General features: G+C 44.0%; 1 protein-coding gene across 3 annotated transcripts in view; it reads left to right on the forward strand.

Moving 5' to 3' along the window:
* The window catches only part of SLC35A3 (solute carrier family 35 member A3), an 86,570-nt gene that overhangs the window by 50,468 nt on the left and 11,505 nt on the right, over positions 1-24,597 (forward strand). For all 3 annotated transcript variants that reach the window (XM_073593301.1, XM_073593302.1, XM_073593300.1), the window contains exons 3-5: positions 166-320; positions 3,250-3,372; positions 17,296-17,467. In XM_073593301.1, the coding sequence (XP_073449402.1) occupies positions 166-320; positions 3,250-3,372; positions 17,296-17,467 (450 nt within the window). The remainder of the gene's footprint in view (positions 1-165; positions 321-3,249; positions 3,373-17,295; positions 17,468-24,597) is intronic.

Raw genomic sequence — 24,597 nt, forward strand, 5'->3', positions numbered from 1 at the left:
GCCATCCAGCAGGCTTATTTTGTATGGTATAATATAGAAAGGTGACGATGCATAAATTGAAGTAACAGTTGGCAGCAAATGGGACTGAAATATTGTATAAGAACAGGATGTGGAAACCTTTCTGAGTTACTTGTATCATTTTGTTAATGTGGTTTTGTTTTATAGGTTGTAGTCTACGAGCCTTGAATCGAGTCCTTCATGATGAAATTATCAATAAACCCATGGATACGCTAAAACTTGCCATACCTTCTGGGATCTACACCCTGCAAAATAACCTTCTGTATGTCGCACTGTCAAATCTTGATGCAGCAACTTATCAGGTAACGTCATTGTACAGTGTCTATGTACATACAGTCATGGGAAAAAGTAAGTATGCCCCATAGAAATTGTTGCTTATTTAACATATTTGTGCAGGCAAACATTTAGTCATTTAAGCAGGGTCTACAGATAAAGGCAATGTACTTTTAAAGTTTTTGGATTAGTACATTTATTTTAGTTTAAAATCAGGGACAGTATGAACACTGAATGAATGTTGTCCCTTGTGCTGGCGGCTGAAGTGTTGATTGATTGAAATCTTTTTTTTTTCTTTTCCCTCTGCTCCTCCAGATACACCTGCAGTTGTGGTCTTGCGGGGTTTAGTACAAGCTTTTTGGACCTTGTCAAAAGTAGCAACTATGCCCACCCTTTTGGCCCAAATCCCCCCCCCCCCCCTACTGTACTATCTTTTCCTGCAGTGAAAAACCCCATGAATGGAGGACTGATTTATGAATGAAAGACCCACCTCTCTCTCAGCTGTGAGCATTAGTATACATTTTTTATTTTTAAATTGTAAGAAATAAAGTTATAGCCAAGCACATAACCTCCCCCAAAAATAGTTGTGCCCCCCCCCCCCCCACTCCCACATATATGAACGTACGAATGTAAACGCACACGTTGGCGCCTACGCATGAAAACATTGATTGTGATACACGTTGCATTTTGCATGCCAGAGTGAGAGCAATATTTCTAGCACCAGACCTTCTCTATAAGCTAAACTGATGACCTATAGGGGGCTTTTAAAGTGTTGACTATTGAAAATATAGGGTACCAAAGTTTGCTGCCATTTCACGGGCGCAGGCAAATTTAAGGTTTGATATTTTGGGTATCTATTTACTCGGTGCAACCTCATATTTTTTAGTGTATACTAGGCTTAAGCATGTTCTAATTATATGCATCTAATCGGTAGCACCTGATTGTACTTTACTGGATTTGAAGCGGTGATAAATGAAGGGGTGTACTTTTTTTCCACATGACAAATCTGCAATTTCGTTAAATATAGATGGTGAGAATAAATACACCATGTCAGTTGTATTTGTCATTTGTTCAAGTATATCACCTTTATCTATAGGGTTTGATGACATGGTTGCTGTTCACATATGTTGAAAAAGTCAACAATTTTGAGGGGGTGTAATACTTTATTGCATGACTGCATGTGTGTAATAAAATGTATATAGGACTGTGTAAAAGTTTTTTAGGCAGGTGTGAAAAAATGCTGTAAATTAAGAATGCTTTCAGAAATAGAAGTGTTAATAGTTTATTTTTATCAATTAACAAAAAAGTAAATGAACAGAAGAGGAATCCAAATCAAATTTAAAATTTGGTGTAACTACCATTTTGACCAGCATTACTACCTCTAGGTACACTTGCACACAGTTTTTGAACTTGGCAGGTAGGTTGTTCCAAACCTCTTGGAGAACTAACCACAGATCTTCTGGGGATGTAGGCTACCTCAAATCCTTCTGTCTCTTCATGTAATCCTGGACAGATGTGATGATGTTGAGATCAGGTCTCTGTGGAGGCCAAACCATCACTTCCAGCACACGGGGCAACTGCAACTTAATGGTGGGTGTGAGGCAGATCTGGGACCCGTGGCGGGCAGAGAATAATCCTGACTGCTGCTCCTCACTTTGGGGGCCAATGCATCTCCTCCCGGCCAAATAGGAAGTGGGTCCTGAGACCCGGACTTGATTAGCCGAGAGTCCCAAGACTCCCAGCCAATCAGGTCTCAGCTGCTTCCTGATTGGCTGGGAGGAGAATTAGGAAGATAATGGCGAATATTCATTTGCTATTGTCACACACTGGGTGGGCCTCAGGCGCAGTGCTCTGCACCCCGAGACCACACTTTTTTGAAGCCAATTGGAGCCTCAGGCTTTAACCATGTGCTTCAAAGAAAAAAAAGCACATTGGAATCCATGCGCCTGGCACCCTGCATGTAGATTAGACGGCTGGACGCATTGATAAGGTAGTTTTTCAACTTAATTTAAAAATGAAAAATACACTTAAATTAATAAAAAAAACACTATGTTTAACCCAATTTTCAGTGACACGAATACAGTGATCAGTGCTAAAAATATGCATGGTCACTGTACTAATGACACTGGCTGAGAAGGTGTTAAACGGGGGCGATTAAAGGGTGAACTGTGTGCCTAACCAGTGTTTTACCATACTATGTAAGGTGTTTTTACTAGGGGGAGGGAAAGGATTTATTCCCTACTTTGCAAGGACACAAACTCTCCCCCCCCCCCCATCAGAATGGCGATCTGCTTGTTTACATGAGGAGCTTGCAGTTCTGTCTCTCTCCCCGCCAATTGGCACTTGTTGGCGGACATTGTGTACCCTACACCCGTCGATCGGCTTCTGTTGTGTATGACAGCTGAAGGGAGTCACCGGTGGCTCGCATGCGTGCCCCTTACCCTGTAGTGTCGGATCACGCGTGTGTGTATGGGTATATACAGGTGTCGCCCTGCTATAGGGTGGACCTATAGTGCTAAACAAGCATTTATGGAAGGATTTCCTACTCCAGCTTCTCTAATCTGCATACTTGCTCTTGCAATAAACCTTTTCAGAAAGAGGTCTGCAATCGCAGCCCACACATTTCTCTCATGGCAGGTGTACTTTAGACGGTAATAACATTGCTTTCACTGCAGAATAATGTGGAAAGAACCATTCAATGTTAGTTTATTAAATACTTGAGAGTATTCGTGTGGGAGGAGCAAGGGCCAAGAGAATAGTCTAAAGGGATTGTGGGTGGGGATCAGTAATCTCCCACATATGACGCTGCTGCTTCTACTCCATTTTTGTATACCATTATAAATCAATTCTAACAGCCACAAACATTTTACTAAATGAAACTGTATACTGTTAATTACTGTGAATAAGCTATATTTTGCATTTATTTCTGATATTGATATTTGTTTCTCTGTTCTCCAGGTGACCTATCAGCTTAAAATCCTTACTACTGCTCTGTTCTCAGTGTCTATGCTTCAGAAAAAGCTGACTAAATATCAGTGGCTTTCCTTGTTAATCCTAATGGCAGGAGTAGCACTAGTCCAGGTAAATACATATGTTTAATCTGTTGGTCTATGCTTTAGTCATCAAGGGAGGTCTCCTGCTGGTTTGTGGCATGTTTTACACCAGCTTCCTTCGTCAAGAGCCTGTCTTTAAGATGTATTTCCACTTCCAATTTGAGAAACCCCCATTTATGTTTGTGTTACCATACACACAATATACATAAAAGTGTTTCTTTGGAGCAGAATTACACATTGGACTGTAGGACTGCAAACTATTTTGAACATGTTCAGATGGATAGTGTAGGACAGAGTCAGCTTCCCCTCATTAGCACACAATGCAGGTCTTTAACCCCTTGTTAAGAAAGGACCAATATGTAATTTACCACCGATGATAAGATCTGCCAGCATGGTACAGGTAGGGTCAATTATAGTTAACATTAACTCCACAGCCCCCTCCTTACATTATGTAGGGGGAAGCTTGGGTAGTTAGTTTAAGCAAGTAAAAAAAAAAAAAACTTAAAGTGGTTGTAAGCCGCAAACATGAAATACGAACAAAGCTTATCTCTCTATAGTGTGTACTTGTCTCAGTTAAGAGCACGAAGGGATCGATTTACTAAAACTGAGGAATGCAAAATCCTGGTGCAGCTGTGCATAGTAACCAATCGGCTTTTAATCTTTCCTTGTTAAATTAAGCTTTGACCAAAAAAAAAAAAAAACACCCTGGAAGCCGATTTTGTTTCTCTGCAGAGCTGCAACAGATTTTGCACACTCCAGTTTTAGTAAATCAACCCCTAAGTGTCTTTTCTGTCTGCTGCCTTGTTCCTCTATCAGTACGGTCACTTCTGACAAGTTTTCCTGAAACTGAGAGAAAAAAGGTGATGGGAGGGACCTCTAGCTGACAGACATTATCCCTGATTATCTGTGCAGCCCCAACAGGACAAATCAGCAGTGCCACATATCACTGCAGCCCATCAGTGTAGCCTATCCGTGTAGCCTCATCAACGCACATCAGTGAAGGAGAAAAAAGTATCTGTTTGTTTGCAAAATTTTATAACAGAAACTAAAACTTTTTTTTTACAATTTTGCGGCGCTATTCGGCCGCTAGCGGGGCACTTTTACCCCCCCGCTAGCGGCCGAGAAAGGATTAAAACCACCGCAAAGCGCTGCTGCAGCAGTGCTATGCCGGTGGTATAGCCTGGCTGCCCCATTGATTTCAATGGCCAGGAGCGGTGTATACACCACTCCTTCACTGCTCCAAAGATGCTGCTAGCAGGACTTTTGTAGCGTCCTGCCAGCGCACCGCTCCAGTGTGACAGCCTTCCGGGCTTTCACATTGGAGAGACAGCAACAGCTCTTTCAGGGCGCTTTGCAGGCGCTATTTTTAGTGCTGTAGCGCCTGCAAAGCGCCCCAGTGTGAAAGGGGTGTTAATGTTTAGCTGTGTGCATGGTACCAGAAGAAACATGTTTTCTTACCTAATCCTCTACTCCTGCATGCTACCTCCAGGCTAAAAGACCAGCATCTGCGCCCTCTTCTCTCCTATGCGCCAGCTGTTGCTTGTCCTCTGTATTGGACATGATGACACCAAGGGACAGTACAAGCAAGAGCATAGAGGAGACGAGGAGAGCACTGGCTGCCAGAAAAGTAAGAATCAGGTTATTTAAAACTGTTTTTACAGTGCCACGGGCATAAACAGGCATTTAAGCCTTGCATTACAGGTGGAGCTCCACAAAGGAAGATTTTTAATTTCCCCAGAGATAGTTTTTAGGTTTTCAGGGATACTTGATCTGGCCAACACCCTCTTTGCTAATTCTTTATTTTCTGCTATCACTGCACATCATTTTTTTGCGATACAACACTGCATTACTTTAACCAATTCAGGACCGAGCCACTTTCTGACATTTGTTGTTTACAAGTTAAAAACTGTTTTTTTTTTTTTTGCTAGAAAATTACTTAGAATCCCCAAACATTATACATTTTTTTTCTAACACCCTAGAGAATAAAACGGCGGTCGTTGCAATACTTTCTCTCGCACCGTATTTGCGCAGCGGTCTTACAAGCGCACTTTTTTGGAAAAAATACACTTTTTTGGGTTAAAAAAATAAGACAACAGTAAAGTTAGCCCAATTTTTTTTATATTGTGAAAGAAAATGTTACACCGAGTAAATTGATACCCAACATGTCACGCTTCAAAATTGTGCCCGCTCATGGAATGGCGCCAAACTTTTACCCTTAAAAACCTCCATAGGCGATGTTTAACCACTTGAGCCCCGGACCATTATGCTGCCTAAGGACCAGAGGTCTTTTTCCAATTTGGCACTGCGTCGCTTTAACTGCTAATTGCGCGGTCATGCAATGCTGTACCCAAACGAAATTTGCGTCCTTTTCTTCCCACAAATAGAGCTTTCTTTTGATGGTATTTGATCACCTCTGCGGTTTTTATTTTTTGCGCTATAAACGGAAAAAGACCGAAAATTTTGAAAAAAAAATGATATTTTCTACTTTTTGTTATAAAAAAAATCCAATAAACTAAATTTTAGTCATACATTTAGGCCAAAATGTATTCGGCCACATGTCTTTGGTAAAAAAAATGTCAATAAGCGTATATTTATTGGTTTACGCAAAAGTTATAGCGTATACAAACTAGGGTACATTTTCTGTAATTTACACAGCTTTTAGTTTATGACTGCCTATGTCATTTCTTGAGGTGCTAAAATGGCAGGGCAGTACAAAACCCCCCCAAGTGACCCCATTTTGGAAAGTAGACACCCCAAGGAAATTGCTGAGAGGCATGTTGAACCCATTGAATATTTATTTTTTTTGTCCCAAGTGATTGAATAATGACAAAAAAAAAAAATATTTACAAAAAGTTGTCACTAAATGATATATTGCTCACACAGGCCATGGGCCTATGTGGAATTGCACCCCAAAATACATTCAGCTGCTTCTCCTGAGTATGGGGATACCACATGTGTGGGACTTTTTGGGAGCCTAGCCGCGTACGGGGCCCCGAAAACCAATCACCACCTTCAGGATTTCTAAGGGTGTAAATTTTTGATTTTACTCCTCACTACCTATCACAGTTTCGGAGGCCATGGAATGCCCAGGTGGCACAAAACCCCCCAAAACGACCCCATTTTGGAAAGTAGACACCCCAAGCTATTTGCTGAGAGGCATATTGAGTCCATGGAATATTTTATATTTTGACACAAGTTGTGGGAAAGTGACACTTTTTTTTTTTTTGCATAAAGTTGTCACTAAATGATATATTGCTCACACAGGCCATGGGCATATGTGGAATTGCACCCCAAAATACATTTAGCTGCTTCTCCTGAGTATGGGGATACCACATGTGTGGGACTTTTTGGGAGCCTAGCCGCGTACGGGACCCCGAAAACCAATCACCGCCTTCAGGATTTCTAAGGGTGAAAATTTTTGATTTCACTCTTCACTGCCTATCACAGTTTCGGAGGCCATGGAATGCCCAGGTGGCACAAACCCCCCCCCAAATGACCCCATTTTGGAAAGTAGACACCCCAAGCTATTTGCTGAGAGGCATGGTGAGTATTTTGCAGCTCTCATTTGTTTCTGAAAATGAAGAAAGACAAGAAAAAACATTTTTTTTTTCTTTTTTCAATTTTCAAAACTTTGTGACAAAAAGTGAGGTCTGCAAAATACTCACTATACCTCTCAGCAAATAGCTTGGGGTGTCTACTTTCCAAAATGGGGTCATTTGGGGGGGGTTTGTGCCACCTGGGCTTTCCATGGCCTCCGAAACTGTGATAGGCAGTGAAGAGTGAAATCAAAAATTCACGCCCTTAGAAAGCCTGAAGGCGGTGCTTGGTTTTCGGGGTCCCGTACATGGCTAGGCTCCCAAAAAGTCTCACACATGTGGTATCCCCTTACTCAGGAGAAGCAGCAGAATGTATTTTGGGGTGTAATTTCACATATTCCCATGGCATGTTTGAGCAATATAACATTTAGTGACAACTTTGTGCAAAAAAAAAAATGTGTCTCTTTCCCGCAACTTGTGTCGCAATATAAAATATTCCATGGACTCGACATGCCTCTCAGCAAATAGCTTGGGGTGTCTACTTTCCAAAATGGGGTCATTTGGGGGGGTTTTGAACTGTCCTGGCATTTTATGCACAACATTTAGAAGCTTATGTCACACATCACCCACTCTTCTAACCACTTGAAGACAAAGCCCTTTCTGACACTTATTGTTTACATGAAAAAGTTATTTTTTTTTTGCAAAAAAATTACTTTGAACCCCCAAACATTATATATTTTTTTAAAGCAAATGCCCTACAGATTAAATTGGTGGGTGTTTCATTTTTTTTTTTCACACAGTATTTGCGCAGCGATTTTTCAAACGCATTTTTTGGGGAAAAAACACACTTTTTTAAATTTTAATGCACTAAAACACTATATTGCCCAAATGTTTGATGAAATAAAAAAGATGATCTTAGGCCGAGTACATGGATACCAAACATGACATGCTTTAAAATTGCGCACAAACGTGCAGTGGCAACAAAATAAATACATTTTTAAAAGCCTTTAAAAGCCTTTACAGGTTACCACTTTAGATCTACAGAGGAGGTCTACTGCAAAAATTACTGCCCTCGATCTGACCTTCGCGGTGATACCTCACATGCATGGTGCAATTGCTGTTTACGTTTGACGACAGACCGCCGATTGCGTTCGCCTTAGCGCGAGAGCAGGGGGCGACAGGGGTGCTTTTTTTTTTTTTTTTTCTTTATTATTTTTCTGCTTTTTTTATCTTATTTTGAAACTGTTCCTTTCATATTTTTTTTTTTTAATCATTTTTATTGTTATCTCGGGGAATGTAAATATCCCCTATGATAGCAATAGGTAGTGACAGGTACTCTTTTTTGAAAAAATTGGGGTCTATTAGACCCTAGATCTCTCCTCTGCCCTCAAAGCATCTGACCACACCAAGATCGGTGTGATAAAATGCTTCCCCAATTTCCCAATGGCGCTATTTACATCCGGCGAAATCTAAGTCATAAAATGCTCGTAGCTTCCGGTTTCTTAGGCCATAGAGATGTTTGGAGCCACTCTGGTCTCTGATCAGCTCTATGGTCAGCTGGCTGAATCACCGGCTGCATTCTCAGGTTCCCTGTTGAGACAGGAGAGCCAGAGAAAAACACGGAAGACGGTGGGGGGGGGGGGCATTCCCTCCCACGGCTTGTAAATGCAGTCTAGAGGCTAATTAGCTGCTAGGATTGCTTTTACATGAAAGCCGACCGCTGGCTGAAAAGAATGATACCAAGATGATACCTAAACCTGCAGGCATCATTCTGGTATAACCACTCAAAGTCGTGAATGGCGTACCTGAAGACAAAAAAATGGTTAACAATAAAGCACAGTAAACGGTAAAGTATAAAAAATTGCATACCTGAAAAAGCAAACATGATAAAACATAATAACAATAAAACATTGCAGAATAGAATACAGTAAAAAAGAGCAGAACAATAGAGAGAGAATAGAGAGAGAGAGAACAATAAAACGACAACTATTTTTTTTTATTTTATATATTTTTTTTTTTTTTGACACTTTTTTTGTAACTGTAACCGGTTCCAGGTTCGGGTCTCTCAAAATGTGATGGCATCTTGGGAGACCCTGTGAAAGTGTGCCTAGTCTGTGCAATGCTGTACCCTACGCTAATACTCAACTAGTGAATGGTAGCGTTCAAAACATTCACCAATGCAAAGACCAGGATTGTCAGGACAGGAGGGACAATAATAGCGGGTGTCACGCCTATATCCGCGCTTCCTGCAGACACAACATCTTTTTTGGGGGGGTTCGTTGGGTAGGGGTACTCGGGAGGACATAAAGAAAATGCCTCTCATGCAGCTGACTGCATTTGGTTGGGGATGTGAATGGGGGAAGTACGGGCGCTGCAGAAGTGGTGGGTTCCCAATTAGGATTGGCGAATGCAGCAGGAAGGGCACTATGGGCATGACGGGCCTGTGTTTGTCTTCTTGGTGGCAGCGGGACACTACATGTGCTTGCCACCTCACCAGCTTGAACTGCACTTATGGGACTCGCCACGTCACCAAGTGTTACTGCAGTGCTGGTTTGACTACGACCGGGGTGTACTAGGCCGCTGGTGCTTGCCAGTTCACCAAAACACTACCAAAAAAACTGTTAGCGATCGCAGGGATCAGGCCTGACTCTGCGAACGCTGCAGTTATGTGGTTAGTGTTTTGTAAAGGACAGTGATCGATCGATACTGCACTTGGGTGGGCCGGGCCGGGCGGAGGGGCAAAACGCAGGTGCTAGCAGGTATCTGGGCTGATCCCGCTAACACGGCGTTTTTGGGAACCCTAAACTGCTGGGGACGCTAGTATAGATCTGATCAGATCAGATATTGATCCGATCAGATACTATACCACTAAGAGAGGTGTACGGTGCGTGCGTGGGTGTTAGCGCTACTGGCGCTAACCTGACGCTGCCTGGTGCTTGCTTGCCAGTTCACCAAAATGCTACCAAAAAAACTGTTAGCGATCGCAGGGATCAGGCCTGACTCTGCGAACGCTGCAGTTATGCGTTTAGTGTTTTGTAAGTGACAGCGATCGATCGATACTGCACTTGGGTGGGCCGGGCGGAGGGGCAAAACGCAGGTGCTAGCGGGTATCTGGGCTGATCCCGCTAACACTGCGTTTTTGGGAACCCTAAACTGCTGGGGACGCTAGTATAGATCTGATCGGATCAGATATTGATCCGATCAGATACTATACCACTAAGGGAGGTGTATGCTGCGTGCGTGGGTGTTAGCGGTACTGGCGCTAATCTGACGCTGCCTGGGGCGACGCATATCACCGCCGGGCGATCAGGGGGCTAAACCTTTATTCGGTAATAAACGGCGGGTGCCCTGACACTATAAAAAATAAACGAACTAACCAGCGTCAACCGTAACGTTTATACGGTGATCAGTGGTGAAAGGGTTAACTAGGGGGCAATCAAGGGGTTAAAACATTTATTAGATAGTATATGGGGGTCCCTGACACTATAAAACGCTGACGGCGAACCTAAATATTTACGTCCCTAACTAGCGTCACCAGTGACACTAATACAGCGATCAGAAAAATGATCGCTTAGCAACACTGGTGACAGGGGGTGATCAAGGGGTTAAAACTTTATTAGGGGGGGTTAGGGGGGTACCCTAGACCTAAAGGGGGGTAATACTAACTGTCCCAACACTGTAACTGTCACAAACTGACACTATGCAGTAATCAGAAAAAAAAAAAAAAAACCTGCTGGTGTCAGTTTGTGACAGGGGGGGGGGGGGTGATTGGGGGGGGTCGGGGGGCGATCGGGGGGGGGGGGGATCGGGGTGTTTTGTATGCCTGGCATGTTCTACTGTGTGTGTAGTGTGTTGTGCACTTACATTGATGTCTTCTCCCCTCGGCGCTGGAACGGAATACCGAGCTGAGGGGAGATGACATCATTTCCTTTGCTGCTGTTTAGCATACAGCAGCAAAGGAATGTTCCCATTGGCCGGCGGCGATCGCGAGGGGGGGGCCACGAACGGATGGCCTCCCCCTCATCTCGGATCGCCGGGGAACAGAACGGGACCGCCTCGGGCGGCGGGGGGGGGTCCGATCGGACCCCCCACCCGCAGAAGGCAAATCACGTACATGTACGTGATTTTGCCTGCCCGTGCCGCTTTGCCGACGTAAATCGGCGTTAGGCGGTCCTTAAGTGGTTAAAAAATTCTACAGGTTGCATGTTTTGAGTTAGAGGAGGTCTAGGGCTAGAATTATTGCTCTCCCTCTACCGCTCACGGCGATACCGCATCTGTGGTTTGAACACCGTTTTCATATGCGGGCGCTACTCACGTTTGCTTCTGCACGTGAGCTCATCGGGATGGGGTGCGTTTTAAAAAAAAAAAATGTTTTCTTATTTGTTTTACCCTTCTGTGTTTTATTTTTACACTGTTAAAAAAAAAAAAAAAAAGTCACTTTTATTCCTATTACAAGGAATGTAAACATCCCTTGTAATAGAAAAAAAGCATGACAGGACCTCTTAAATATGAGATCTGGGGTCAAAAAGTCCTGAGATCTCATATTTACACTAAAATGCAAAAAAAAACCAAAAAACTGTCATTTAAAAAAAAAAAAAAAATCATTTAAATGAGAAACGTGGTTATGCACATTCTATTTGCTTACACTAGCAAAGGAATGGCCTCTAAGACATCCCTAAAAATTGAGGAGGTAATCTCCAGAATGAACACGCAATACAATATGGAAAAGATGTTTGCGTACAAGAACGGGAGAGCCTCGGATTTCCATAAACACTGGAATATCTGGAGAAACTCCCCAAACGCCTCTTCACATATATGATATAAACGTATAAAGGGCTCGCCTTCCAGTGGTGATACTAAAGCTTACCCCAGAGGCAACTGTAGGACTGTATCGGCCGAGAATAGCTTGTAAATGTAAATGTGCTCAGAGCTACTCGGTATGCATGAGTTCATGAGTTTGCCTGTCAACTAATGCCGAAAACACAAGTAGCTTTGATGTGAAAGAGCTTCCTGGCCCTTCTCCTGTGTTAGGGGCAGGCCTCTTACTAATGTATGTCTCAAAACCTGCTCACAGTCTGAGCACGAAGGGGGTGACAGGTTTTAGCTCACTGTGACACTATCTCATATTGCATTATGAAGAGCCTACATATGATTAGATATGCTTTTACCTTGATAACCTGTCTTGTGTTAACACTCTGTATACCTACTGTTTTGTTCTGTACGAACTACAACCTGTACTGTACTATCTACTGTGAAAAAGCAATAAAAAATCTATTGATTAAATGATTTATTTATTTTTTTTTTTTTTTAAAGAAAATGGCCCTTTAAGAGCTGTGGGCGGAAGTGACGTTTTGACGTCGCTTCCGCCCTGCTTTGTTTTGGAGATGGGTGGGGGCCATCTTCCCCTCACTCGTCTCCATGCCTAACAGAAGACAGGATGCGTTTGCCTCCGCCGCTGCCGGCGGCTTCGGTAAGCAGTGGAGGTCACCGGATCGCGGCGGGGGGGTCTCTCCCGCCACCGATAAAAGTGATCTTGCGGCGAATCCACCGCAGAGACCACTTTTGTCTTGTAGCAGACCGCCCACTGAAGAAGAAGATACCAGGGTTATGGCAGCTACCTGTTGCCATAACAACGATATCCTCCTTCAAACAGCCGGCGTAAAACTGCGCTGTAAGTGGGTAACTGATAATTGCGCGGTCATGCGACAATGTACCCCAAAAAATTTATTTTTTTTGTATTTTTCCCACAAATGGAGCTTTATTTTGGTGGTATTTAATCACCTCTACAGTTTTTTTATTTTTTGCGCTATAAACAAAGACCATTTCGACCATTTTGAAAAAAAAAAAATATTTTTTTTTCTGATATGAAACATACCCAATAAAAAAAATGTAAATCAAATTTCTTCATTAGTTTAGGTCAATATGTATTCTCCTACATATTTTTGGTTAAAAAAAAAATCCCTATGAGCGTATATTGATTGGTTTGCACAAAAGTCATAGCATCTACAAAATAGAGGATAGATTTGTATTTTTTTAAATTAATTTCTTTACTAGTAATGGCGACGATCAGTGATTTTTAGCGGGACTGTGACACTGCGGCAGAGAGATCGGACACCAACTGACACTTTTTTGACACTTTTTTTTTTTTTTTTAATTGGAAACCAGTGACATTATTACAGTGATCAGTGCTAAAAAAAAAATGCACTGGCAGGGAAGGGGTTAACACCAGGGGCAATCAAAGGGTTAAGTGTGTCCTTAGGAGGTGCTTTCTTGCTGTTTTGGGGATGGATTCACTGTATGAACAGAGAGATCCCTGTTCCTGCTTAGCAGGAATACAAGATCTCTCTGTTCATACCTGACAGGACACCGATCTGCCTTGTTTACATCAGCAAACCGCCTTCCTGTCTCTCTGGAGAGCAATCGCGGGTGGCCGGTGGACATCGCACCCGCCAGACCCGCTAATTAGTTCCCTCTGTGGCCAATCGGTGCGCGAGTGCCCCCAGCGGCTATTGCACGAAATGACGTAAGGTTTCACGCAATAGAGCCGACCTGCCGCCATATATGTACGGCGGCCAATCGGCAAGCGGTCAGACACCCATTCGCATTGAATGATTATCTCCAAATTCAGCCTATTTCCACTCCTAGTGCAGCTTTTCAAAGTAATAGCTTAGCATATAGGCTCTTTCATATCCTAATAGACAACTCTTAAAGCTTATCCAAACCCAAAAACAAGAGTTGAAATATTTCAGCTTACCACTCCTTAGATGTATAGTTACTAAGCAGAAACGTGAATACTAAATTTTAAATTAATACATACTGTATGTGTATTTATGAAAGATTTACATTGGCATGCTATTTAGTTTTACTTATCTTTGAGTACGACTCTTCAGCCTGAAAATTGATGGTAACTTATACCTGAACCTTTTCTATTCCTCTTTTCTACATGTCTGTTATTAATTATGCTCGCTTAGGAGTCGGAAAGGGTGTGTGAGGTCAGGCAGCGGACAGGGCAGCCACTGTTGGGTACAGTAGATATAAAAAGTCCACACACCCCTGTTAAAATGTCCAAGTTTCTGTGATGTAAAGAAATTGGACAAAGATAAATCATTTCAGAACTTTTTCCACCTTTTTAATGTGATCATATAGGTTGAGGGAAGTAAAATTAAAAAACTAAAATTAATATGGTTGCATATTGACTGGTATTTGGAACTGTTCATAATTCCCTCTACCTTGACTGACTAAGGCCCCTGTTCCAACTGAAGAAAAACCGCCCCAAAGCATGATGCTGCCACCACCATGCTTCACTGTGGGTATGGTGTTCTTTTTGGTGATGTGCGGTGTGTTTTTTGCGATAAACCTATCTTTTGGAATTATGGCCAAAAAGTTAAACCTTGGTTTCCTCAGACCATAACACATTTTCCAACATGCTTTTGGGAGACTTCAGATGTGTTTTTGCGAAATGTAGCCAGGCTTGGATGTTGTTCTTTGTAAGAAAAGGCCACTCTACCCCATAGCCCAGGCATATAAAGAATACAGGAGATTGTTGTCACATGTACCACACAGCCAGTACTTGCCAGATATTCCTGCAGCTCCTTATATGTTGCTGTAGGCCTCTTGGCAGCCTCCCTGACCAGTTTTCCTCTTGTCTTTTCATCAATTTTGGAGGGACGTCCAGTCCTGGTAATGTCACTGTTGTACCATATTTTCTCTACTTGATGATGACTGTCTTCACTGTGTTCCGTGGTATATCTAATGCCTTGGAAATCCTTTTGTACCCTTCTGACTGATACCTTTTAACAATGAGATCCCTCTGATGCTTTGGAAGCTCTCTGCGATCATGGCTTTTGCTGTAGGATGCAACTAAGAAAATGCCAGGAAAGACCTACTAGAACAGCTGAATCTTATTTGGGGTTAATCAGAGGCACTTTAAACACTTGGTAACCACTGCACGCCGATATACGTCGGCACGATGGCAGCAGTGGGCAAATGGGCGTACCTGTACGTCCCCTTCAAGAGCCGGGGATAGCAGGCCCACCGCGTACAGCGTGATGGTGCCAGCGGGACCGGCAGACTCAATGTCCGCCAGTCTCCCGGTGATCGTGCCACGGAGCCTCAGAACGGGGAAGTGCCTATGTAAACAAGGCATTTCCCCGTTCTGGCTGCTGTCATTGGGAACGGTGATCGCTGTCATGTGACTTGAAGCCCATCACTCCCTAGGACATGCTTAACCCATTCATCGCCCCCTAGTGGTTAACCCCTTCCCTGCCAGTGTCATTCACACAGTAATCAGTGCATTTTTCTAGCACTGATCGCTGTATAAATGACAATGGTCCCAAAATAGTGTCAAGTGTCCGATGTGTCCACCATAATGTCGCAGTCCCGATTAAAAATCGCACATTGACGCCATTACTAATAAAAAAAATTAAAAATAAAAATGCCATAAAACTATCCCCCTATTTTGTAGACGCTATAACTTTTGCACAAACCAATCAATATACGCTTATTACAAATTTCTTATTTTTGTTAAAAAAAAAAAAAATGTAGAAGAATACATATCGGCCTAAACTGAGGAAAAAAAATAGTTTTTATATATATATATATATATATATATATATATATATATATATATATATATATATATATATATATATATATATAATTTTGGGGGATATTTATTATAGCAAAAAGTAAAAAATAATGCGTTTTTTTTTTTTTTTTTCCAAAATTGTCACTCTTTTTTTGTTTATAGTGCAAAAAATAAAAACCGCAGAGGTGATCAAATACCACCAAAAGAAAGCTCTATTTGTGGGAAAAAAAGGACATCAATTTTGTTTGGGTGCAACATCGCGCGACCGCGCAATTGTCAGTTAAAGCGACGCAGTGCCGAATCGCAAAAAGTGCTTTGGTCAGGAAGGGGGTAAAATCTTCCGGGGCTGAAGCGGTTAAATGATGGCAGGTGTGTACTCACTCCTATTTAACATGAGTTTTGAATGTGATTGCTTAATTCTGGACACAGCTACAATTATAAGAGGGTGTGCACACTTATGCAACCACATTATTTTCGTTCTTTATTGTTACTCAAAACCGTCCGTATACTACCCTAGCCTGTCCGTATACTGGTCTGGACACCCTGTGCCCTCCTCCTTCCCGGGGGAGACTGCAGCAGGTGAACACACTACCCTTGCATCTGCTGCATGTGGGTGCCAATATATTGTTACTGGCACCCCAAATGCAGATCACAAATGCAGTGTTTACAGGCACAAAATCGCATAGTACCACAGTACTTGGCGGTTTGGTGTAGTGTGTTTTTAAAAGCAGTTACTACTTTTTCTGCAGTCTGTTGATTTTGCAGCCCATGCAAATGAACGGATGGTCAAAATGCTCCCCACGGGAAAGTGTGTGTTCCCATGTGATCCTGGTATGAACTGGCCCTTAAACTAGGTTCACACTTCTGTGTTTAGTCCAAAATCTAACTTCCTGATAAATTTTATTTTAGTTTTATTTATCGTGATATAAAATAATGAATGTGGGGGCCTTTTGGCGGGCATGATTTATTTTGGGAGTGGGGAGGGGGGGCGCAGCATTTCATTCTTGGACCCAGGCAGCACAATGTCTTGGACTAGCCCTGCAGGGGTGTGTAGACCTTTTTATATCCATTGTATAAAATTATCTCTGATCCTTGACTGTCAAGGTGTAGTTGGTTCAAATTCAACCCATGTTCATTTGCAATAGACACCATGGGGTTGATTTGCTAAAACTGGAGAGTGCAAAATCTGGAGCAGCTGTTCATAGAAACCATTAGCTTCCAGGTGTTTTGTCGAAGCTTAATGCCCCTTTCACAGTGGGGCGGCGTCAGCGGAAAGCGCCGCTATTGTAAGCTGCGCTTTACCGTTGGTATTCGGCCGCTAGCGGGGTTTTTTTTACCCCCCGCTAGCGGGCAAGAAAGGGTTAAAAACCACCGCAAAGCGCCTCTGCTGAGGCGCTTTGCCAGGCAGTATAGCCGCGCTGTCCCATGGATTTCAATGGGCAGAAGCGGTGAAGGAGCGGTGTATACTCCGCTCCTTCACCGCTCCGAAGATGCTGCTAGCAGGACTTTTTTTCCCGTCCTGCTAGCGCACCACTCCAGTGTGAAAGCCCCCGGGGCTTTCACACTGGAGAGACAGCAGCGGTCGGTTTGGAGGCGCTATTAGCGCAATAGCGCCTGCAAACCACCCCAGTGTGAAAGGGCCCTAATTGAACAAGCTGAAGTTAGAAGCTGATGGGCCACCATGACAGCTGCATCAGATTTTGCACTCTCCAGTTTTAGTAAATCAATCCCCATGTGTCACAGATGTACTGTATGTATGATAAACTAATATTTATTGCAGAAATAATCCTATTATAGGTATGTCTTTTCTGTGATTTTCCTTTTTCAGTGGCCATCGGATACTCCTAGTTCTCCTTCAAAAGAAGTATCTGTGGGTTCACGGTTTGTTGGGCTCATGGCTGTCCTCACTGCTTGCTTTTCAAGCGGGTTTGCTGGTGTCTACTTCGAAAAGATCCTTAAGGAGACTAAGCAGTCAGTATGGATTAGGAATATACAGCTTGGTAAGTTCCCAGCAATTTTAATGTTAAATATACACACAAAATGTGCACACCTTCCTACACATACCAACCTTTCAGCCATAGTGGCAGAGCTGTTGCAGGAGACGGTTCCGAACAGACAATATTTATTCTATATCGCCTAACCCTTTTGCTCTCTGAGCCATTTTTGCATTTTTGGTTGGGAGGTTTGCACACATTTAAAAAAAAAAAAAAAATCATTTTAGGTCTGAAGATCAGAACCCTAAAACATATATATATTTTTTGAAAGCCGACACCCTGTAGAATAAAATAGTGGTAGTTCCAATTTTTTTTCTTGCACAATTTTAGCGCAATGGCTTATAATCTTACAGTAAGAAATAAACTAAAGTTCATTTTAGAGCACACAAACTAAATGTAATATTTGCAATTTATTAGTGAAATTCAAAGGGTGAGGTTGCACCAAGAAAATAGATACCCATCGTGTCAAGCTTTAAAATTGTGGGTGCCCGTGAAATGGCAACTCATTTCCATAATCGATGCATTAAAAGCCCCCACAGATCATCAGTTTAGAGTGAACTGTGAAAAATGGAGGGGGGGCAATGTTACCGGGGTGTGTGGAATTGTTTAGGCAGCTGTACAGCCTAAAGCTTCCATGGGCTTCGGCCAAGTTTACTGTCACGGAACGTCCCACACGCCGCTTGAGTGCTTCCGTCATATACCACTTCCTCCCAGTCTGTATACAGATATCAGATATTCCAACCTCTCTGAGCACAAAACAAGGCAACACTTGCTTGTTGCTACCATGAACTGTGTTTTATTTAGAATCAAAATTACAAGACTTTATATGCCGTTGGAACCTCCTCTAACAATACCACTGTAACCTAATTAACATAATTAACATGAGCTAATTAACTAAAAAATTTACCCAGACCAGATGACAGACTTGTGGGCACCGAGCTTCACACAGTAGTATAAACACAATAGCTGGAACTAATTACAATTAACAATACAAACAACAATCTCCCCCCTCCTCTGCCTATTCATCAAAAGTTCGGCTCCTAGCCAGTCCTGGAGGCTAATGTGATCAGCTCACTCAATTAACAGGTTGAGTTCAGAATCAACCAAACCAATAATAGTCTCTACATACATCCTGGGAGATATTGTGGACAAATATTATTGTCCCATTTTAAGTAGTCCAATATATATTGTTCTCACTCACCCTGTGCCAGGATGGCACAGGGTGACTTAGACATAAGATGTATTCTGAGTTCCACGGGCCCTCCCGTCACATCTCTCCCCTTTCGGCAGAAGACTAACACAGGAGGAGACCCCAGACGGGTTGACTCCGTAGTTAGTAAGTAGTTCCAGTCCTCTACTGCCTGTACCCACACAGTACCCCAAATAAATTGTTCCAAACAAAGCATTACTCACCCAGCCAACCTCTGCCTCTCTCAGAGAACATATCTGCCGCTGGGGAGAGGCCTGGACTGGCCCTTCTCCCTGGAGTCCTTTCTGCCGCTGGAGAGAAGACAGGGTGTCTGGGCTCACTCTGTCATGCTGTTGGGGATCGGGGCCCACTGCCCAGCATCCCTGGGGTATACAGGTGGAGATTGAAGTCCCATCCACCTTCACAGGAAATCCATCCTCTGTTAGTCGAGGGCAGAGTCCAGCAGTCCTCGGCCCTGTTGCCAGCCCTTCTGCTGGAAACCCCACACCATCTGTTCCGGCTAAAGTGTTGGGGAGGGAGGCCGACTGCCCCGCCTCCCTGGAACTCTGTAGTTGGTGCTGGGCAGAGGTTGGTAACACTCTGCCCTGTTGCCAGCACTTCTGCTGGGGACTCCGCATCCTCCGCTTCGGCTAACTGTTGGGGCAGGAGGCTGGCTTCCTCCACTCCCAAACTGTGTAGCTGCCATTGGGGAGGTGAGCCGGCTGCTTCCTTTTCCATTCCCTCATCTGGTTGCTTGGGCAACATGTCTATGGTACTGTCTCCCAGGTGCACTGATCTTTGCTGGGGAGGGAAGGCCGCTTCCTCCACCCTGACCAACTGTTGGGGAGGGACAACACACACCTCCTCTCCCTTCTCCCCCTGTATCTGCTGCTGGGAAGTGATTGCCACCTTCTCACCCTGGGCCTCCGAAACTGCCACAGGTGTGGGGCAGAGGTCTTGGACCCTCTGTCCGGTTGCCAGATCTTCAGCTGGAGAAGTTTGTTGTAACTCCACAGATACTGCTGTTGGTGCTGGGCAGAGCACAGTAAAGTTTGGCCCCAATAGCAGCTCTTCTGCTGGAGGCTCATCAGGTTGTTCTTCCTCAGCAGAAAAGTCTATTAAATCCCCTACCTCTATAACTGGTGTCTGTGGATAGAGGTTCACCATCTCCTGTTCATGGAACTCAGAAGATGCCATCACTGCTGAGCAGAGCGCAATGAAGTTTGGCCCTAATCCCAACTCTTCTGCTGGGGGCTCACCCGATGGTTCTTCCTCAGCAGAAAAGTCTATCAAATCCCCTGTCTCTGCAACTGGTGTCTGGGGATGGAGGTTCACCATCTCCTGTCCATGGAATCCAGAAGATGCTATCAGTGCTGGGCAGAGGTTAGCAGAGCTCTGCCTGGTTGTCAGCACTTCAGGTTTGGGGATGGCAATCTCCAGATTTTCCCCTGCAGATTCTCTGGCATGCTGCTGGACAGGCACATTCCTCCATCCAAGATCATCCCATGCAGAAACAGGATCATCAAGGTCAGTCAGCACTTGCTGCATCCGCCATAAGACCTCCACCTCCCTAGCTGTGGGGGCAGGTTGGCAAAGCACACTATTGCTCTGCCACATTGGCGACTCTTCAGCCAGGATTTCCGGGTTGTCAGCTGGTATTTCCTGATAGTTCCAGGCAAAGGGAGCCCAGCCCTGGCACTGAGCAATGTCTAGCAGCCGTCTGTAGGCGATCTCTAGCTCCCATTCCTGAACGGCCAGAAACTCCAAATCTTCCTGTGCCCAGTGCACTTCCGAAATGTTCAGTAGCCCTTCTCTGAAATCCATGATTTCGTCCACCCGCCACTCCAAATCACTCCCAAAGTTAGGGTCCCCTGTCAGCTTCACATACAACAGTCCCAAGCCACCGTAGCTTAAGCCTTCCGTTGGGCTGTCATCCGCTATCCAGGGACATGCTTGGGATACATGCCACCGGAGGGCTCTGTAGCTCTCATCCAGCTTTATCTCTGCCCAGACCAGCCTGCTTAATTCAGCTGTCTGCTTCTTGTGTGGTTTTTCTCCCAAAAACCGCACCCGCAGTCCGTACTGCGACCAGTACCTTTCCTCGATGGAGGGGAGAACTTTTCCCTGGTGTCGCTGCTCACGGGCTAGCGCTTCCTTCCAGAGTTTGCAGCGAATAGAATCACACCATCCCAGCAGGACCTGCTCCGATACTGGTCCTCTGTGCTGTATCTGCATCTCTCGCAACCTCCTTCTGAATTCCTCATCCATGGCGGCTGGTATCTGTACCTCTCCTCTCCTCTCCTGCTATCCGGACCTTGGATCCAGGTGGAAGTTTGGATGTCCCAGACTGCAGGAAGCTTTCCCGCTGCTTGCCACCAATGTCACGGAACGTCCCTCACTCCGCTTGAGTGCTTCCGTCATATACCACTTCCTCCCAGTCTGTATACAGATATCAGATATTCCAACCTCTCTGAGCACAAAACAAGGCGACACTTACTTGTTGCTACCATGAACTCACTTTATTTAGAATCAAAATTACAAGACTTTATATGACGTTGGAACCTCCTCTAACAATACAACTGTAACCTAATTAACATGAGCTAATTAACTAATCCTTTATACAGCCTAGGTGATTGAGACATGACCTTTTGCCCAGACTGAGTTAATTATCACAGGACACCTTCTCACAATAGCAGCAGCTCCAATAGGATTCGCCCCGTCTCCTACATTGTATAGAGGACAATGTGATCAGCTCATTCAATTAACATAAACACAGGTAGTTGGAGTGGATGACACCAGCATCTCCTCACAGGATGTGTCCCAACAGTATAATTCAGTCTTATCATTCTAATATGGCATATAAAGGGTTCCCAGAGTCTGTGTGTTTTGGGGGGACATGGAGCTGAATCCAAAGTAACACCAACCCCAGGGTCCACAGGCATACAGCTCACAGAGAGCACCATTCCCCCAAATGCTAGGGCCCATAATCAAAAGGCAACAGGCTTGCATTCAGTCCTCTCCAACAGCCTCTGTCCCGGCTAGGTCTGTCACATTTACTATATACATTGGTCCAGCTAGGAGCAATGTAACTATGTAAAGTTATACCATACGTGGAGTTCTTCTAACAAAAAAAAAATGCAGTGCAGTTGGGTAATATATCAATTAATATCTCATTCTGAAGTTGGGTCAATGTAACTTTAAGAATAACCATATCCTGAATTCTCTAATACAATTTTACTAAACAGAATTATTTTGAGCTGGACCATGTAAAGCTGGCCATGCATCATATAATTTTCTTAGGTAAATCTATAGAAAACTAAATATCTACAACTATAAAGTATATGGGGCTGCCTGATTGCATATAAAAATATTTAAATTTAGTGTAATTTGCAAATATATCTACTGTTTACTACTCATATCTGTGATATTCTTGAGAATGAATCTAATGATGAAAAAGTGTTTTGCTGATATAGTTCACAGCTCTATGCTGCAATGACTGTTCTATGGTGTATTTCAAAGCTTGGCTCTACATGTCTCCATCATATGTCAGTTGTCACAAAGTTTACTGTTGCTGCAGTGTATGTATCTTGTTCTGTGTTGTCCTCCACCTTGTGAATGGTCTGCCCTCATTCACGTAGCCTGTAAAACTGGCTGCCTCATTCTTGAGTGTATATTGGTGGACTTATGTGGGCTCGCTCCTGAGCTGCATTCTGTGTGTACATTGACACACAGAGCGTGACTCGGCCCCTGTCCCTCGCTCCCTCCTCCCAGGCTGTGATTGACAGCAGCAAGAGCCAATGGCTCCCACTGCTGACTCTGAGCCTTTGAGGAGGGAGAGAGCAGAGAGCCGCTGCTCTCATGGATAGTGTTGACTCAAGATTGGTCTCATTTAAGTATAGGGGGAGCCAAGGGGGATCTGCACTCAGAGAATGCATTAACCACTTGACCACTGGGCACTTAAACTCCCTTCCTAACCAGACCAATTTTCAGCTTTCGGTGCTCTCACATTTTGAATGACAATTACTCAGTCATGCAACACTGTACCAATGAAATTTGTGTAATTTTTTAACACAAATAGAGTTTTCTTTTGGTGGTATTTGGTAATTGCTGGGTCTTTCATTTTTTGCGCTGTAAAAGAAAAAAGCCTGAAAATTCTGTTTAAAAAAGGGCATTTTTCTTTGTTTCTGTTTATAAAATTTTGCAAATTAGTAATTTTTCTTCATACATTTTGGCCAAAAGTTATACTGCTACATATCTTTGGTAAAAATAACCCAAATTGGTGTATATTATTTGGTCTTTGTGAAAATTATAGAGTCCATATGGTGCCAATCATTAAAAATTGACCACACCTGAAGTACTTGACAGCCTAATTTCTTTAGACCCTAACAATCCGGGACAGTACAAATACCCCCCAAATGACCCCTTTTTGGAAAGTAGACATTCCAATGTATTTAGTATGAGGCATGGCAAGTTTTTTGAAGCTGTATTTTTTTTCCCATAATTCTTTGCTTTTTAAAGATATTTTTTTTTCTTTTTCCACAAAATTGTCATATTATATATTAGCAGGTTATTTCTCACACACAGCATATGCATACCATGAATTACACGCCGAAACACATTCTGCTATTACTCCCGAGTACGGTGATACCACATGTGTGAGACTTTTACACAGCGTGGCCACATTGCAGGGGGCCCAACATGCAAGGAGCACCATCAGGTGTTCTAGGAGCATAACTTACACATCTAATTTCCTGACTACCTTTTGCACTTTTGAAGGCCCTGGAGCACCAGGACAATGAAAAAAGGCCCCAAAAATGACCCCATTTTGGAAAGAAAACACCCCAACGTATAATGTATGAGGCATAATGAGTCTCTTGAACATGTCATTTTTTTTTTTTCTCCTAGTTTTTAGAAAATGTGGAAAGAAAATATATTTTTTTTTTTTTTTTTTTACACAAAGTTGTCCATTTATACAATATTTCTAACACATAGCATGTACATACCAAAAATTACACCCCAAAATAGATTCTCCTACTCCTCCTGAGTATGGCGATACCACATGTGGGAGACTTTTCTACAGTCTGGCCACATATGGAGGTCCAACATGCAGGGAGCAGCATCGGGTGTTCCAGGGGCACAAATCTAATTTGACTACCTATTACACTTTTGTGAGGCTGAGCATGGTTGAGCCATAAATGTGGATGGCTGAGTATGGCCTAGTGTGGCTGGATGAGTATGGCCGAGTGTGGCTGGATGAGTATGGCCGAGTGTGGCTGGATGAGTATGGCCGAGTGTGGCTGGATGAGTATGGCCGAGTGTGGCTGGATGAGTGTGGCTGAGTGTGGCCGGATGAGTGTGGCTGGATGAGTGTGGCCGAGTGTGGCTGGATGAGTGTGGCCGAGTGTGGCTGGATGAGTGTGGCCGAGTGTGGCTGGATGAGTGTGGCCGAGTGTGGCTGGATGAGTGTGGCCGAGTGTGGCTGGATGAGTGTGGCCGAGTGTGGCTGGATGAGTGTGGCCGAGTGTGGCTGGATGAGTGTGGCCGAGTGTGGCTGGATGAGTGTGGCCGAGTGTGGCTGGATGAGTGTGGCCGAGTGTGGCTGGATGAGTGTGGCCGAGTGTGGCTGGATGAGTGTGGCCGAGTGTGGCTGGATGAGTGTGGCCGAGTGTGGCTGGATGAGTGTGGCCGAGTGTGGCTGGATGAGTGTGGCCGAGTGTGGCTGGATGAGTGTGGCCGAGTGTGGCTGGATGAGTGTGGCCGAGTGTGGCTGGATGAGTGTGGCCGAGTGTGGCTGGATGAGTGTGGCCGAGTGTGGCTGGATGAGTGTGGCCGAGTGTGGCTGGATGAGTGTGGCCGAGTGTGGCTGGATGAGTGTGGCCGAGTGTGGCTGGATGAGTGTGGCCGAGTGTGGCTGGATGAGTGTGGCCGAGTGTGGCTGGATGAGTGT

Source organism: Aquarana catesbeiana, linkage group LG07 (genome assembly GCF_042186555.1).
Source record: "Aquarana catesbeiana isolate 2022-GZ linkage group LG07, ASM4218655v1, whole genome shotgun sequence".
In the NCBI taxonomy this organism is placed as follows: domain Eukaryota; kingdom Metazoa; phylum Chordata; class Amphibia; order Anura; family Ranidae; genus Aquarana; species Aquarana catesbeiana.